Here is a 15,688-nt window from a genome sequence, read left to right on the forward strand (position 1 = left end):
AAGGAGATTTTAGCAATGTGGGAGTCGGTCTCTTTTCTCAGATAACAACGATAGGATGAGAAGTAATGGCTTTAAGTTGCACTGGGGGAGCTTCCATTTTGATATTAGGAAAAAATGTCTTCTCAGAAAGAAGAGTGAAGCGTTGGAACAGGCTGCCCAGGGAGATGGTTAATCCACCATTCCCACAACAGGGTGAATGTGGCACTGAGTAATGTGGTTTAGTGGGCATGATGGTGACGAGTTGATGGTTGGACTAAGATGATCTTAAAGGTCTTTTCCAACCTAACAAGTCTATAAAATGTTAGAATTTTACTTTTTTTTTTCCTTGCCATTCTTCAAGACATTATTCCTTCACAAGACACAGGGGATGAATACATAGCAAGATGCATTCATGTAATGTGCGCATACTCATATGTTCTCTGTCTCTGCTTCTGTGTATTCTGCTGCAGTGTTAAAACAAGTTTATGTGATTGGGGTACTCCTGGCAGTAGGCTGGAATGAAGACAGTTCTTTCAGGATATAGCAGACTTACATTCTGTCTGATGATAGGAATTTCAGTGGTTATGATGATATATATAGTAGTTAGCTGACAGTGTCCCCATACATAAATGTAAGATGCATATCTGTGTGGAATCTTTTCCTCTTAGACTAGTTTAACTAAATTAACTAAATAAGATTCATTATCATTGTATTGTTAGAAGTTGCAGTAGCTCTTCCACTCACTTGGAGGCATCCATATAGGCTTCATCACTGCTGCCAGGGTTGGAGTTCTTATTTTGTGCTTTCTCTGGTTTCTGAAAAGGTAGGGTTTTGTTTGTTTACATTTGCTGCGTCAGTTTGCTGCACTTGCGTCAGTGTGAAAAATCTGTTCTGTCAACCTGGAAGAGAACTAGAAAATGGTTAGACCATCTGATTGGCTTAGGTGGGATGTATCTGAGTGTCTCTAGTAACAATTACTCTGGTTTATTCTCAAAAATACCTACTCCTTCATTCATTCTTTGTAGCTGCAGAGCTGTTTTGCCCTCATGCTTGGTGTTTTTCCACATCCGATACCGATGCTAATAATAAATAATCTACAGTCCATGACAGGCAGCTCTTGTAATTCTGCCTGCACAGAGAAGAGGACCCAAACTGCTTTTCAGGATCCTTTTGGAGATGGGATGTATGTCTTTTATTCAAGAATTTCTTTGAGTAAATGCAGGCTACCGTTTGTGGTATGGGCTCATTTCCTAATTCTGATGTATCTGATGCTCTGTAAAACATCTGCTCTGCTAGCTGGGGTAAAAATGGCAGTCGTGTGGTTTCTGTACTCAGTATGGCTGGGAGGGAGTCTTGGGTGTTTTGTCATGTACAGGAAGCCTGTCTGCTGCTGTACCTACCTTAAAAAATTGTAGATCAGCTGTGTCTTTTGAGGGTGAGTGATTCTTTACAGTGAGGTCTTTTTGCCTTGTGTTCCAGTAGATTCCTCAACGCTTTTCTTTTTTAAAAAAACAAACCGTACAAAAAAAGGAAACTTAGAACTTTTTCTCTCTATGAGAGCAAACACTGAGCTAGTGCTTTCTCTTTTGTTTAGTCAAATCTGTCTTTATTAGTGAATTAAGAAAGACAAAGATAAGGAACAGGGTAGCAAAGGATAGTGACAAGCATTGGTATACCCAGAATTATTTCATTTCTACATGGAGAAGATTCAGTGCCTTAAAAAATGATGTCCATTCTGGGAGGAAGATGCTTTTTTCTGCCTTTGTTGTTTCAGCCTATAAAAGTTGCAAGGATTTAAAGGATTCCCTCTGGTGTTGTGGAGTAACAAACAACAGTAAGGTCACTGAGGGTTCTCAAACACTGAAAATTGGATTTTGTAGTGAAGGTACTGCAGTCAGTCAAACAACAGTGGGAAGAGCTGTTACAGAATAATGCGTGTGAGTCATTCCTGTTTTCAAATATTAATTTCTATCGTAGGCTTTTAACTTTTTCTCCCTGTTTAGAGTGAAATGCAACTGCATGAGAAAGAGATGATGAGGCAGCATCATGAAGAGATGTTGAATGAGCACAGAGAACTAATTGACGCTCTGACTGCTGAAATACTTCTAGTAAGGGAAGAAAACATTGCTATGCAGGTACTAAGCCCCTTTCTCCAACTTGCTAGAATAGTTTTGCTGCAAGCATATAGACTGAGATGCATTGTCTGTATGTTCAGGAAATAAAATGATAAAATTAAATAAGGAGTCTGAGAATGTCAGCTATGGGGCAGGGATGTTTGTAAACATTTTATCTTTATAACGTTTAACTTTAATTCCTGAGAAAATCTCATTCCCTGCAGCTGACCTTTTTTTTATTACATACAATCTAATGATCCACATCTGCAGCTACTGGAGCTGTGAAATAGAATAAACACAATACTACATTCTCATTTTTTTCAGTTTGCACTGATGGTAGATTATTGTTTACGTCTGGAATTGAAGCAATAAATCAACTTTGGAGAAGAAATGAGATGATAAGGAAAAGGAAAAATGAGAATTTCTTTGATCCAAGAGAAAAAAACAAAGGATAAATGTAGAGACATGGATAATTCATACCTCACTGCAATCTCACAAATTCATGCAGAGATATTAAGAGGCCAGATTTCTTCTCACTGCTGCTTGTGATCTATAGTTCTCTGATTCATATTGCTAGAATAAAAATCTGTCTCTTTTTTTCCTTAGAAAAAGCTTCAGCAGTACATGATCGAAACAGATGAAAAGATGACCTCTCTCACACAAGCATTTAAAGGCCTCCCTTTGATAGAACCTAGGAGAGAAGACTTAAGTCCAAGCCATTTTGGAATTGCACACAGAAGTCCATCATGCACCCAAGGTAATGTGTATGCATGTGTGAAGGAAATGAGAGGCTACTTTTATTCTTACAGTGGAAAACGTGGTGGTTAATAGATGTCTGTTTGAATAAATACGTCTTGTGAACTTGAATCTCACTTCTGGAAAGTCATATGCTGTGGGTTTGCTGCAAGCATGAGCACTTATCTACAGATTTATTTATTTTTTTTTTTAGGTTTATTTATTTATTGTTGTATGCTGAATTCCATCTGTCTCAGTCTGGACTTGAAAGTTATCCATATAAACAACTCCGGACGTTCTAGTGACAAGTCATGTACTTCTTTTGTACAGACGGGGAGTAACCTTTCCCAACAAATCAGGGGCATCCTTTTCCTTACCCCAATAAGATGTAAGGTCAGGTTTGTCCTGAGGGTCTTACAAAAAAAAAAATTAAAAAAAATCCATCTGAAGCAGCATCCTGGATTCCACCTTTCTGTTGCTGAGGCATACTAATAGTTTGAGATTGGTTCTTCCATTAAACACTGGAGGTCGCTGCTGACCAGAAACAGCAGTTGCTTTGATTTGTGAAGCAATCAAGCACAAGGCTGTTGTTTGATGTTGGTGGATTATATTGGAGGTGAATGACCACTTGAGAGATATGTAATGTATACAGGCAAAGTTAACCTAGTGGCATCCATGGCCGAACTAACCAAATTTATACTTCTAATATTCCTTTATGACTGTGTTTTTTCCCGTTCATCTTTTCTGATCACTTATTTAAATCTATCATTTTTGCTCTCAAGGTCAGTACCTTCTTGTGAATCTGTGATTGCTTGGAGCGTTTTGTGTTCCTTAGTTAAATGCTGTTCATGTGGTGTAAACAGCACAGTCAAAAACATTCTTTCTGACTATTTCTGTAGTGTTCTCAAGGAGAAGCCACACACAAGATCATGTCTTTGTGTGACTTCCCTCAGCTTTGTAATAATTAATAACAAAAAAATTCTAAAAACCACCATTAATTCATATTTAACAGGTTTGCAAAAATTCTTCCTTACTGATCTCTCTTCTCAGAAAGAGGCATCTTCCTGAGGGGGAAGCTTCCTGAATTTGGAACAGTATTTCTTCCTTTTGAGTGGCTGAACTCTTCATTCTTCTACCCTTAAGGCTTCTATCTGGTTGCAGAATATTAAAGAGAGTTTATGCACAGTTTCTGCAGTAAAAAAAAAAAAGCTAACAACAAACTTCCCTGGAGTGAGGAAGAATGGCTGAAGGAAGAATTAGGAGAAATATTGTGATGAAAAGGAGCTTATGAGGAGGATGCTTTGGAAATGCGGTTCTGTGTGGTAAAGCAGAGGAGGAACATCTTTCTTATCGCCTGCCAGGGTCATTATGTAGCGAGTGGAAGATCTTAGATTCCATCTCAGTAATATGAACCATCAACAGTATCTTAGGCAAACAGCTCCTTTCGGCTCTTCGCTTTACAGAGTGCTTTTTGTCTCTTGTATTTTGGGATCACGTGTGTTCTCCCTGAATTTCCAGTAACTTTACTGCTGGGAACAAATATCCTGAGCAAAATCATGAAGGGATAATTCAAACGTAGCACTAAGGAAGCAGTGCATGCAAGTATATTAAAATTACTGTGGTCTCACAGCTAGCTGCAGCTTTGAGTTTGTGCATTTCATGCCTTCCTGGTATGTTCAGTGTAGGTGATACGCAAACTAGTTTTAGTTGAGTACTGAGGAATAGCTCCGTCTCTTCTCCCAAACATCTCATGGAGAGATGTTTTGATTTGAATTAAGTCATAATAAGAGCACCAGAGAGTTCAAAAAAGCTTTGAATTTTTATCCACTCTGCCATGAACAGGGATAGTGTATATTTACTCTCCTGGGTGTATTACCAAATGCAGCTTACTTACATACCTGTGCCTCACAAGTCATGTGTCTTTACATCTCATGCATGGGCTACAAACAGATCTTTATCTAATATCCTGAAGTGGGGAGGTTATGTACATAGATTGCTTTGAAAGTAATGCCTCCTACTTATTCCTGTGGAAATGCTACAGATATGAAGAGCTCAATAATGCTGCTTGATAGAGCCAGTTCTCAGCTACAAAATACTACTTGTCAGCATAGTCACCACCATTAGCTGTGCATTTTTGCCAGCAATGAACAAGAGCCTGTATGCCATGCTTGTCAAAATCTGCACTGGCACAATGACCACTGTTGAAACGCACCACCCGCCGCCTCACTGTGCTCATATCCACTGTTTGGTCTCCATAAATGTTCAGCAAATGTCAGTGAATGTCAGTGTGTGCCTTTGCTTCTGCATAGAGGAATTAACGACACCCCTTTGCTTCGTTTGCACTTCTATATCAGGCACCATTTTGTCAGGCTGCCCCTCTTGCTGCTATCTGTTACATGGCAATAACACATAACAGTGTTGGCGAGAAGGTTCAGCCTCTGCTGCCATACCACCAACATCCATCCCTGGCACTGTGGGCCAACATAAGAAAATAGGAAACATAACTTTCTGAGCAGAATTTGTATAATAGCATTGTTTGTTTTTTTTTCTCCCCACTTTCTTAAACCCAGTGAAAGTTTTGTACCTGGGAATCAGAAGAAAGCTGGGATTGTGTCGGGAATGTGCTGTAGTGTGTCTTTCCAGATACCTAAACGTAAGAATTGTCACTGAGATTTTTCTTTACACAGGTTTCGCACTAACGCTAATTCTGCTGTTCTTTAAATTCTACTCCTGCTTCATCTCTTCCTTTAGAAAAACCTGATCTGAGCTATTTTGAATCCAGGACTGATGAAGGCGAAAGGAAGAATATGCTGAAATTCCCACAGGAAGAACACCCTGTCAGGACTCCTCAGAGGCCATGTGCCCCAGGTGATGCGGCAGCAGGTAGAAGCTGGCCAGCTCAGGTCTTCCAGCCAGCTGTACTGTTGTCACCACCCCGACAGAAGGACAGTCCGGAATTGTCTCCCCTCCACAACAGTGAGATCTCTCTGGCTAAAGTAGATTTGGAAGTCTGTGTTGTGTGTTACTATTTCAATGTCTGAGGCTCATATTACCTTTGGAGTTATTTTCTCTTATTTTATTCTGCCTAGACACCTTGTCCCTATAGCTGGAATATCTTGCTTCTGCACCCAGGGCTTTTCTTTTCTTTCTATGCCTGCTAGGTTTCCTTCAGACTTTCTGTGTCTTACAGTTCTCCATTTATAGGCTTATCAGTGGCAGTGCAGACTGACATTTTTATCTCGTACTGATTTTTTGATTTGCTGTAGTTCTCTCTCTGTGATTTACAGCACATTGTCTCTGATCTCCATCTGCTGATGGAGTAATACTTTCTCTGTCACCTATGGAACCACGGAGTACTAGAAATCAGCCTGTTCTGCAGACAAAGCAGGATGTCCATAGGTTGCATGGTGGTCATGTGTGTGGTGTGTTCAGAATTTACTAATGATGACCACAAAAATATCCAACTATTTTTGTTGGCCAGTGTGCTTAATGGGTTGGTAAATAGTTTGTTGTTATTATAGAGGCCTTGTATTATTGTATTGTACTATTCCAAAAGCTTTGTTACCAGCCTAAATAACTAGCAGAAGGAAAATGCAGATTTGTAGTTTATTGGATAAGATAATTGGATTGTGGAAAATGGAGGGCTAATTCAGAACTATTCCTTTACTTCTTGTCTGTAGTATTTACAACTGTTTCTCAGCCTGCTGAAAACACTGTGAGAGAGCCATGCAAGGAGAGGAGCTCACCTTCCCCCCTGAAAACGTGGAGCATGACTGAAGAAAACTGTCTCATGTCTCAAAGGCAACCAATTCCTCCTGCAGACAAAGACTTGCAGAGTTCCCAAGAGAAAATCAGTTTGTCCTGCCCTGCTGACGCTACCAAAAATGACACAGTTGGAGAGTTCTCTCAAAGCAGTGATCTGCTGGGACAGATAGCTGAGCTCACACGGCAGAACTCACTAATTAAAGCTCAGCTGAGCAAATTCAGAAGCTTCTCTGAAGACATAAGTGACTGTTTGCCTCAGCCAGACCCAATACAGAATTCAAATTCTTGTCCAGACTCTTCACAAGGGCAGGTGAGAATTAGAAAAAGAAGAAAAAAAAAAAAAGGAAGGCTGGATTCCCTTTTGTGTGCATCTGCTTTCCCTTAGCTTACTGGTGTTATAAGTGTTTCTTCCTTGTTTCTTCTTTAAGAAGAGTAGCAGAACAAATGTTCATTCATTCACTTGGAGACTTTGATTTTACTGTTCCCTGAGGTCAACAGTAATTTCTAATGTTGGGCCTATGTTATATATGAATGTTTAAAATCTCCAAGTGTGGGGCGGGTTTATAAGTGTTTAAATAGGTTCTGCTGCACAGAGAGAGATTACTGCATGTCTCTTGTAGTTTGGATAATATTAACAATGAAATGACAGCAGATAATATTAACAGTGCAAACACTGCATCAACCCACAGATCCCACACCATGTGTCCTTTCTGCTACTGTGATGTAAAAGCTCTTGAAATTTATTTTGCTTAATATCTTGTGAATGCATGAAACTAGTAGATATATCTGTTTGGGTCTGTCTTGTCCTATTGTGCAGTGAAAATCCCAACATTTTTGGGAAAGAATTTCAAGGCTTCAGTTCACACAGGATATATTTAATCTGCAGCTAAATTCAGTGGCACCCCAGTGAGTGGAGTTAACAGCACAAAAACGCCCAATCCCTGTACTTGTTATTGTCTGTTCTTCTTTCATCTGAATTGCTGTTCAGTTAAAGATCCTAAAGATATAAAATTTCCTCATTTTAAATGTAGGCTGAGAGTGTGGTCACTTTCTGCATTGTGTTATGTTGTGTAACGTTCAGTCATTCAGTTGTACAAGGATGCAAACTTTTAAAATGTTTTTGTGAAAATAATTACTGGAGGGGAAGGGGTCACATGGATGAAAACCTGATTTAAAGATGAGTTGCAAGATAGTTCTGCTACAAATCTGCTTTTCTTCCACATTTGCTCTTGAATGCATGGCTTTCTGGTTAAATATTTTCTTAACTGTAGTTAATTGCTGGAGGGTTGTAGGTTTTCTGTCCTTGTTTTGTTATTTGGAATGATACAGATGAGCTCTTCTTCCTATTTGTAGGAAGACCTGTTCTAAAACGTTGTGTTTAGTCATCTTAAGTTTTTAATTAGAAGTAATTATCCATTTATCTAAGTAGGCTCATGTTGTGGTACCAAAGAGCTTGGAGGAAAGAATAGCAGAGCTGAATCGTCAGAGCACAGAAGCACGTGATAAACTGCTGCAGCTAATAGATGAGCAGAAATTAGCTGCTGCTGATACAGTCTCTCAGAGAATATCTCCAGTTCTGCCCGCATCCCGAAATTGTACTGGTAAGTACCCAGCTTCAGGAGGAACAAAAACCTACTAAAATGTTTTTTTCCCTTTTGTGGGAGGTCTCTTCCTTAACTGATTGGATCGGCAGACACAGTCAGCAACGTGCTTTCTATCAGTGTTTGCATGCTACAAGCACCCCTCATTTTAGAGGTGATGGATTCCAGACAGTAATGCAAGATACACCAGCTGAACTTCTCCTGAAGTTAGTTTCCTAGCAACTAGTTCAGTGCAAATGTTATGTTTCATGGTCAGTTTGTTCTTTGTTGTGCCCTTGTAAGTTACTGCCTGTGCTAAAAGAAAGAAATAACTGATGTTTCTAGTCATGTGAATAGATGAATTAGTGAAGGGGATGTTTTTGCTGATTCAAGAGCCCTAGATGAGCTGCCATATGTAACTACAAAGAAAAATACCTTCCAGTAGATTAAGTCGTCTTAATCTTTTTTTGTGGAGTTACTGTAATTACAGGCAGAACTGTGTCAGCATGTTCACATGTGCTCTGTGTAGGACCCAGACTTTCCTGCTTCCTAAACCTAGAGGATGTATAAAGGATGTATTCCAGGGAAGGACTTGAGGGTGGAGAAGAAGGAGGAGGAGGGGAGATCCTGTGTGTGCACATACATGTAGGTGCATATGTAACCATATGTAATGGCATGCACAACACTTTTAATGCTTCTGTGGCTGTTGTAACATAAATCAGCATGGAAAGCAGAATGTAAAGGACAAGAAGTAGAGAAATCTCAAGTCTTAAAGCTGCTGACTAGTGCACTGTCTTTTTCAGAGAGTGGATGTGGGTTTGAAAGGACCTTCAGCCTGATGTTGTATGTTTGCTCTGTGTATTCCATGGAATTTTGAAATGGTCTCATCAAAATCAAGCTATTACTTCTTTGCCTAGAAAATGCAAGGAGGACAGTTGAAGTGTCTGTTCCTGTGGCAGCTTCTGTGGACAGCTCCAAAGAAGACAGTGTTTCCCCTGGCAGTGTGACCACTATGAGAAGGTAGATGTTGACCTTTTACTGCTTTATATTCACTTGATTACGTACACGGAGAACTCTTATGAAATATAATCATAAATATTTTTTGGCTTCATGGACTTTCTGGTCCACTTTCATGGACTTATCAAACTCTACTCTTTAGAAATGGCACAAACATCCGATATAATCTTCAACTTTCATTGTCTGTATTTAAAATACCTGTAGAGTCATGTAAGACTTATCCATGGGTTGTTGGCTATTGATGAGGGATCCTAAATCAGCATCCTAGACGTGATTCTGATAGTCACTTCCATGTTTTTAATATTTCAATCTCATTTTTAACATCTGCAGGTCTGTAGGAGGCTCTAGCAAACCTTCTTCACCCCTAAGTACCACATCAGAAAGTGTGACGTTAAATCCTGTCAGTCACAGGCCAAAGGTAAGACAGAAGAATCTTCAGCTAGAAGGCTTGATTGCTGTGCTACATAGATAGAATGTAAGACAGATACAGAGGAGGGAGGAACTCAGTCCTACTTTGGATGCACTGATGCTAATGGTAATCGATTCATAGCAGTCTGGATTCTGGATAACTGATAAAGGGAGGCCTGAGTGCTAGTGACATGAGTTGTTTGCTACCACAGAGCTGTTACTTACAAGTGAGTATTCCTGTAACTGTTTTTTCTGCTGTGGCATCTATTTGTGTTAGAACTGGGAACCTGTGTCAGACTCGGTCAGACTTATGGCTCCAGAGAATTTCAAGTAACCTTTATAATGTACTGATGGAGCTACATGTAAGAGTCAAGGAAGCTCTTACCTAGCAAGTCTGAAAGTTAAATAAATCCAACCTGAAAGAAGATAATGAGTATGGATTTCTAATTCCTGATTTCCAAGAAGAGTAGACTACAGGGAGGTGCTTTCACATGGAAATCCAGACAGTAGTATAGTCTGGTAAAACATTCACAGCTCTGTTAGTAGCAACCATCAGGGGATATTAATGCTGGCTTTCTTGATGTCCAAAGTAACTTAAATTAGGAGTCCTAAACTTTATATCCTAATAGAGAAGTAAACATAAAGGTGCTTCAGAATACTGAAGGTAGTAAGTGTGACTTAAGCAAGGTCTCTAAAGGTGGTGGTGTGACCATCCCTGTGGTGTCTGTGGCAGAAAATTGCTTCCTATCAGGGAAACAGTGCTAACTAGCAAATCTGTGGGAAGTTTATGATGTATAAATTTCAACTTGTTTCCCCTTTTGCAGGCAGAAAAGCAAAAAGAAGAAGGCTGGTTTGCATTGTCAATGCACGTTATGTAAAGGAAGCTGCGCTCAAGTACTATTATTTATTTATTTTATAAACTTTCTTACAAATCACATTTATATCACTGTAGTCTCCCTCTCCGGATGTACGCTTTAACTCTGAAGTGCTTTCCTGTGAATTTAAAAAGCTCAGTAGTGCTTACTGTATTTGTGCCATACAGAATACCGTAGGAAGTCCTGGGGATGAGTTTCCAGAACAGACATGCTGCTGTAACGCAACTCCTTTTCGCTCAATAAGTCTTCTGTAAGTTTGTAAACCAGGGCTGGTGTAGCAATGAGCTGTTATTGTATCTGTGGGTTGCATTACATGTACAGGTTGTATTACCTATGCTGAAGAAAAATGATTCAAGAAAACATTTGAGAAACTTGAAATTTCTGCAGCACGTATCTCTACAAGATAAGGGATTGGGAAAAAAAAGAAAAAAAGAAAGGGAAACTGAGATGAGGGACTGCACATACGTGTTCAAAAGCAATGTGGGGATCAGGAAGCCCGTCTGTTCCTGCTGGATAAGAATTTGCTTCAGAAATTACTTGCTCCTTCTATGCTTTATAGTTGCCCCCCAAAAAGGTGTTTTCAGTGCAGTTAACATACCAAGGACTGCTTCTGAACTTGAGGATTGCTTTTTTAAAAAAGTTAAGTATTTTTTTATAACAAGCATAACTTGACTTGTGGAAGTTGAATTAAGAGTTTCTATTTGTAACATACTGAAGTATCATCTCTGATGCAACAGAAAACTGATGAGAGTGCAATTGTATTAAGGTATTCTGGTGTGTGTGTGCATACGTATATGTTGTTTGTATGTTGTTTTTATTTGACTTTTTAAAATAGCCATCATTTTAGTATTAATGTTAACCAATAAAATCTAGGATTATCACAAAGTGCTTGTATGCTTAATCCTTACATTGTAGTAAACTCAGGCAAAAACCTTGATAATCTAGATAAAAAATGAAAAAGTCAGCAAGTCTGGATTTGATGAGTGAAGTTGTTTCAATCTTTTTAAAAGTATTACTTTTTTTTTTTTAATTGGTGTAATGCCTCTAAGGATATTGGTGGATTGTGGCTTACAGAGGGCACAGTCCATATTCTTTCAATCAGTTCAGTTTTAGAAGGAAGGAAACAATTTCCAGGACACCCAGCCCCGTATTGGACCTTTGCTTTCACAGTTTGAGCAATATGCTGGGGCTGAGGGGAGGCCTCTGATGGGGGAGCAAGGGTTGCAGCCAGCACTGCTGACTGTTGCCATGATACCTGCAATATAGGGTTGTGATTCTGCTTGGTATTTTGTTCTAGCCACATGAGGTCCTGAACTCCATCACCTCATAGTCGCTGCAACCGAGGCTGCCCTGGACGTTCACTGCTTCAACCAGACCCTCCTTATTAGTGAGAACAAGATCCAGCAGCACTCCTCCCCTAGTTGGTTCATCCACCTTTTGCATCAGAAAGTTATCACCAGCGCAGTAGAGGAACCTCCTGGTCTGTGGATGGCTGGCTGAGCATGCCTTCCAGCAGATATCAGGGTAGTTAAAAACCCCCCGTAATCACCAGGGCCTGTAATTGTGAGATTGCTGTCAGCTGCCTGTAGAAGGCCTTGTCAACTTCCTTGTCCTGATCTGGTGGCCTGTAATAGACACCCACAAGAATATCACCTATGCCAGCCTGCCCTTTAATTCTCACCCACAAACTCAACTCATTCCTCATCTGTCACTGGACAGAACTCACCCAAAAATGGAAGAAGAGAAAAATAACTTGTGCCTCAGACTCTTTCACCGACCAACCCAAGGCCGTGAAGTCTTATTATATTCCCCTCAGACCATGGGATGCATCTTCCTACCCACTCCTATGGAAGATCAGTAGCGGGTAGCAGTCTATCGAATGCTGGGGAGCACCTTGGTGATATCCCTGATCTGGGCACCAGGTAGGCTGCAGACTTCCCTATGGTGAGAGTCAACTCTTCATATTGGGCCATGATTTTTCAGATATGATGGAGGGCAGCTCAGCAACAGCATCAGTTGTCTCTCAGAATCCTAGCATGGATATTACTTGGCCCCATGGACTTATATACCGTACATATTAGATGGAAGTCCATGTGACAGCATAAAGCTGAAGACTTGTTGCTAAGGGATTGTTGGTGTTACTGTTTGTTGGTTGTCTTTTGCTTGTTCTGGACTGCACAACACACAGCAGTTGTAACTGCTAGTAACACATCTGATTTTTCATATGTTGTGAAGGAAGAAGACTGGGGCTCCGTTTCATTTGTTTTTCAGTTGTGTTAAATAATAGGCTGGTATCATCCAGTCCCAGTGTGTTGTTATTGCCAATGACTAAGATTTTGCATGAGAAACATCTTACTGCCTCACTTCCTCTTTTCCAGGCCTTTCGTGTTCTTCCTTTTTGTCTTAAATGTCATCAGATGGACATCTGGCAACATTAAGCACAAATGTAAAAGGCAGGTACAGAGAAGCGCTGTACCTTTTGCTTTTCCCTTGTCCTCCTCTTTTAATAAATGTGCAAAATAGGGAGAGGTTTCCCTCTGAAAATGTTTCAAAGGAAAAGCATGGGAAAGTTTCCTATGATTACAAAATTCTAAACGAAAAGCTTAATTCCATAAAGTGGCACAATTTCAGTTTTGGAAATGGGAAGCCTAAGAGATTTTCTTGAGTTTTCAACTATTTCCTCTTTCATAGTCATCAGTCTTTTTGTAGGCACATGAAAGCAATGTTTTGCCTTGTTTAGCTTTTGTTTTGGAATATTAAATAGCTGATAAATAGCTGAGGGCAAGGAGCAGAGAAGTGGAAAGAAATCTCACTTTTTCAACTTCTACCTGCTAAATCCTGTTTATATAGGAAAACTGGAAAGTTTTAGGACCGATACTTTGATCTTTGTTTTACATTACGCCTTAGGAGGACATAAAAAATGCCTTTTTTAAGCAGAAAAATCTCAAGTGAGACTATTTCCCTCTGAAATCTTTAGCTACAGCGAAGTGCCAATGCCATTAAGAAGGCAGTCTGGCACTGCTGATGCACGTTGTGTAGGTGCACATTAAGATCGGCCTTTACAATAGTGATGTAGCCCTGTAGGTCCAGGGTGACAAACTGTTGCTGAGATGCCTTGTCTTTTTTAGCTGCAGAAGTAAGGAGGTCTCACTTACAAGCTGAAGAACTTCTGTGATGACAGTGAAGAGAAGGGAAGGCTACGGTGACAAAATGAAGTCTAAAGATGCTTTTAGAGCTGCTGTGTTTCCAAAAGGGAGATAAAAGTGCCAAGCTCTGTAGGCCCAGGACATTGGAATAGTATTTTACTGCTGAAAGATGCTTATTCAGCTTAATTTGTTAATAGGAAAAGTTGCTTTATTCATCTTCAAAAAAGAAGCTGTATGGAGAAAAAGAAAAAAAAAAGGGATTGAAATTTTTGTTATATAATGGGTTTAAATGTGTGATGACAATTAGACCTTAGGGGATCTGAGTGCCTTGCTTTTCCAAAGTTTGGAATGTTTTATCTGTGACTAGTTTCTCTAAGAATGAGAGACAAAAGGAGTTCTATGTAAGAAGAGAACTCTCTCGCACGCACTTGTGGAGATGCCCCTTTTGTGAACTGTAGTGTTAGGACGTTCTGATCAGCTGTGATGCAGAGCAGCTATAGTATAAGATCCAATGATTAAATTTTAATACCTGCAAGTTACCATACTGAGGGCTATCAAAGTTATTCTTCAGAGGTTTCTCTACATATTTCTGCAGGCACTTCTTATTTCGTGCCTTTGAATGAAAATGCTGACATAACTGTCAGAGCTATCTTAGGAATTCAATGCAGCAGCACCACTCCTATCTTTCTAAGCCTAGTCCGTGCACAACCCATATTGAACCCTGTAGGCTACTGGCAAAACTCTGTTCAGGCTTGCACTTTGAGCCTGCCGCAGAGGTGAAGCTATGCCTCCAGTGATGCAGACGGAGAGACAAAATTTAAGAAAGAGATCTACTGGGTGGAGGAATGTTTGTCTTAATGTAACAGTTATCCTGGATGGGTGCAGTCAGTACTGCATTGGGCAAATACAAGTCTGGCAGCTCATTCTGTGGGGCTGTTCTGGGTCTGCAAAATCCTAAATTTTTAATGAGAAGGTTAGATACAGATACAGATACAGCTAAATGTGGTGCTTGATTAGCATTTGACTTAGTGGTTGTTATCTAGAGCAAGCTGTAGAAAACTCCATGTTTTCCAGTCCTCCCACAGTGCTATCTCATCTTTGGGCTGGTCTTAGAGATAGCTCCCCCAGCACTGTGACAGCTGTGCTCTGAGCAGGTGCAAGACTCAGAATACAATTTATCATCCTAATAACAGGCAGGTAGATGCATTAATATGTATATACTTTTTATATTTCAGTTCTTAGACATTTAAGTAAGTACAGTGCCTCGAGAACGTGCCTTCAAGGTGCAGGAAGCACAAGTCATTCACCTCAAAGCTACCAATTCTCTGAGCCAGAGGAGCAAGAAGGCACAAGGCAGGTATGGAAAGGCAGCTTGGAGAAAAGTCTGTGACTGCAGGAGTAATTTGCAACACCTTCACTAGCTGCAGAGAAGTGGACTTCCAGACCTCCAGCACAGAACGGGGAAGAGCTGAAGGGAGAACCTGCCAGGCTTGGGCCTCCTCCCCCTCCCTGAGGCTGTGCAGTACAGTTAATTCACAATTAATAGCAATTTGTCACAAGTTTCAGCTCAGCCCTGCCCTCTTGAAAACTGCTGGGTGCAAGATAGCAACAAAGAGGAAAAGGGAGAGTGCCTTTTTTCATGATAGCAAGCTTGCCAGCTCAGGTTATCAAGTATTGTCTCAGAAGAAGCTTAGACAGAAAAAAAACCCCTGCATTTCCTAGTTTTCTTACAAAGGCTATTTTTCCTCCTCTGCAGTCTCCTGGACAACATGTTGGATGACTGTCCAAGGTAAGAATGATGAGTGAGGTGCTTAAGAAGAGCTATCGCAAAGTAGAGATCCCAAAATTCTTCCTGGGATATCTGAGTGAAAGCCTTTATACTCACTTTCTTGCTCTTGTGTGTCTGTGTTTGTATATATATACATATACACACATATTTATTTTATTTTTTTTAAGTGCAGCAGAAGGTCTGAGTAGCAACACAAGGAGGAAAATAGAGTTTGGGACACATCTGCCCAATACAGGTGTGCTTTCTGGCCAAAATCTAAACAGGAGTGGATGCAATGTCT

The 15,688-nt window shown here is 40.2% G+C and overlaps 1 protein-coding gene across 5 annotated transcripts in view; it reads left to right on the forward strand.

The window, feature by feature from the left end:
- The window catches only part of SPICE1 (spindle and centriole associated protein 1), a 30,770-nt gene extending 19,412 nt beyond the window's left edge, over positions 1–11,358 (forward strand). Inside the window, exons 10-17 of one of the 5 annotated variants that reach the window (XM_048927558.1) lie at positions 1,983–2,114; positions 2,700–2,850; positions 5,580–5,696; positions 6,509–6,903; positions 8,023–8,194; positions 9,091–9,193; positions 9,521–9,608; positions 10,423–11,358. In XM_048927558.1, the coding sequence (XP_048783515.1) occupies positions 1,983–2,114; positions 2,700–2,850; positions 5,580–5,696; positions 6,509–6,903; positions 8,023–8,194; positions 9,091–9,193; positions 9,521–9,608; positions 10,423–10,476 (1,212 nt within the window). In that variant the 3' untranslated portion in view covers positions 10,477–11,358. Of the gene's footprint in view, positions 1–1,982; positions 2,115–2,699; positions 2,851–5,579; positions 5,805–6,508; positions 6,904–8,019; positions 8,195–8,702; positions 8,819–8,976; positions 9,196–9,520; positions 9,609–10,422 lie in introns of those variants that run through there. The other 4 variants (XR_007373360.1, XM_048927579.1, XM_048927567.1 and 1 more) reach the window with 4 other exon arrangements.
- Positions 11,359–15,688: the final 4,330 nt, after the last annotated feature.

The sequence above is a fragment of the Lagopus muta genome, chromosome 1 (genome assembly GCF_023343835.1).
Source record: "Lagopus muta isolate bLagMut1 chromosome 1, bLagMut1 primary, whole genome shotgun sequence".
In the NCBI taxonomy this organism is placed as follows: Eukaryota; Metazoa; Chordata; class Aves; order Galliformes; family Phasianidae; genus Lagopus; species Lagopus muta.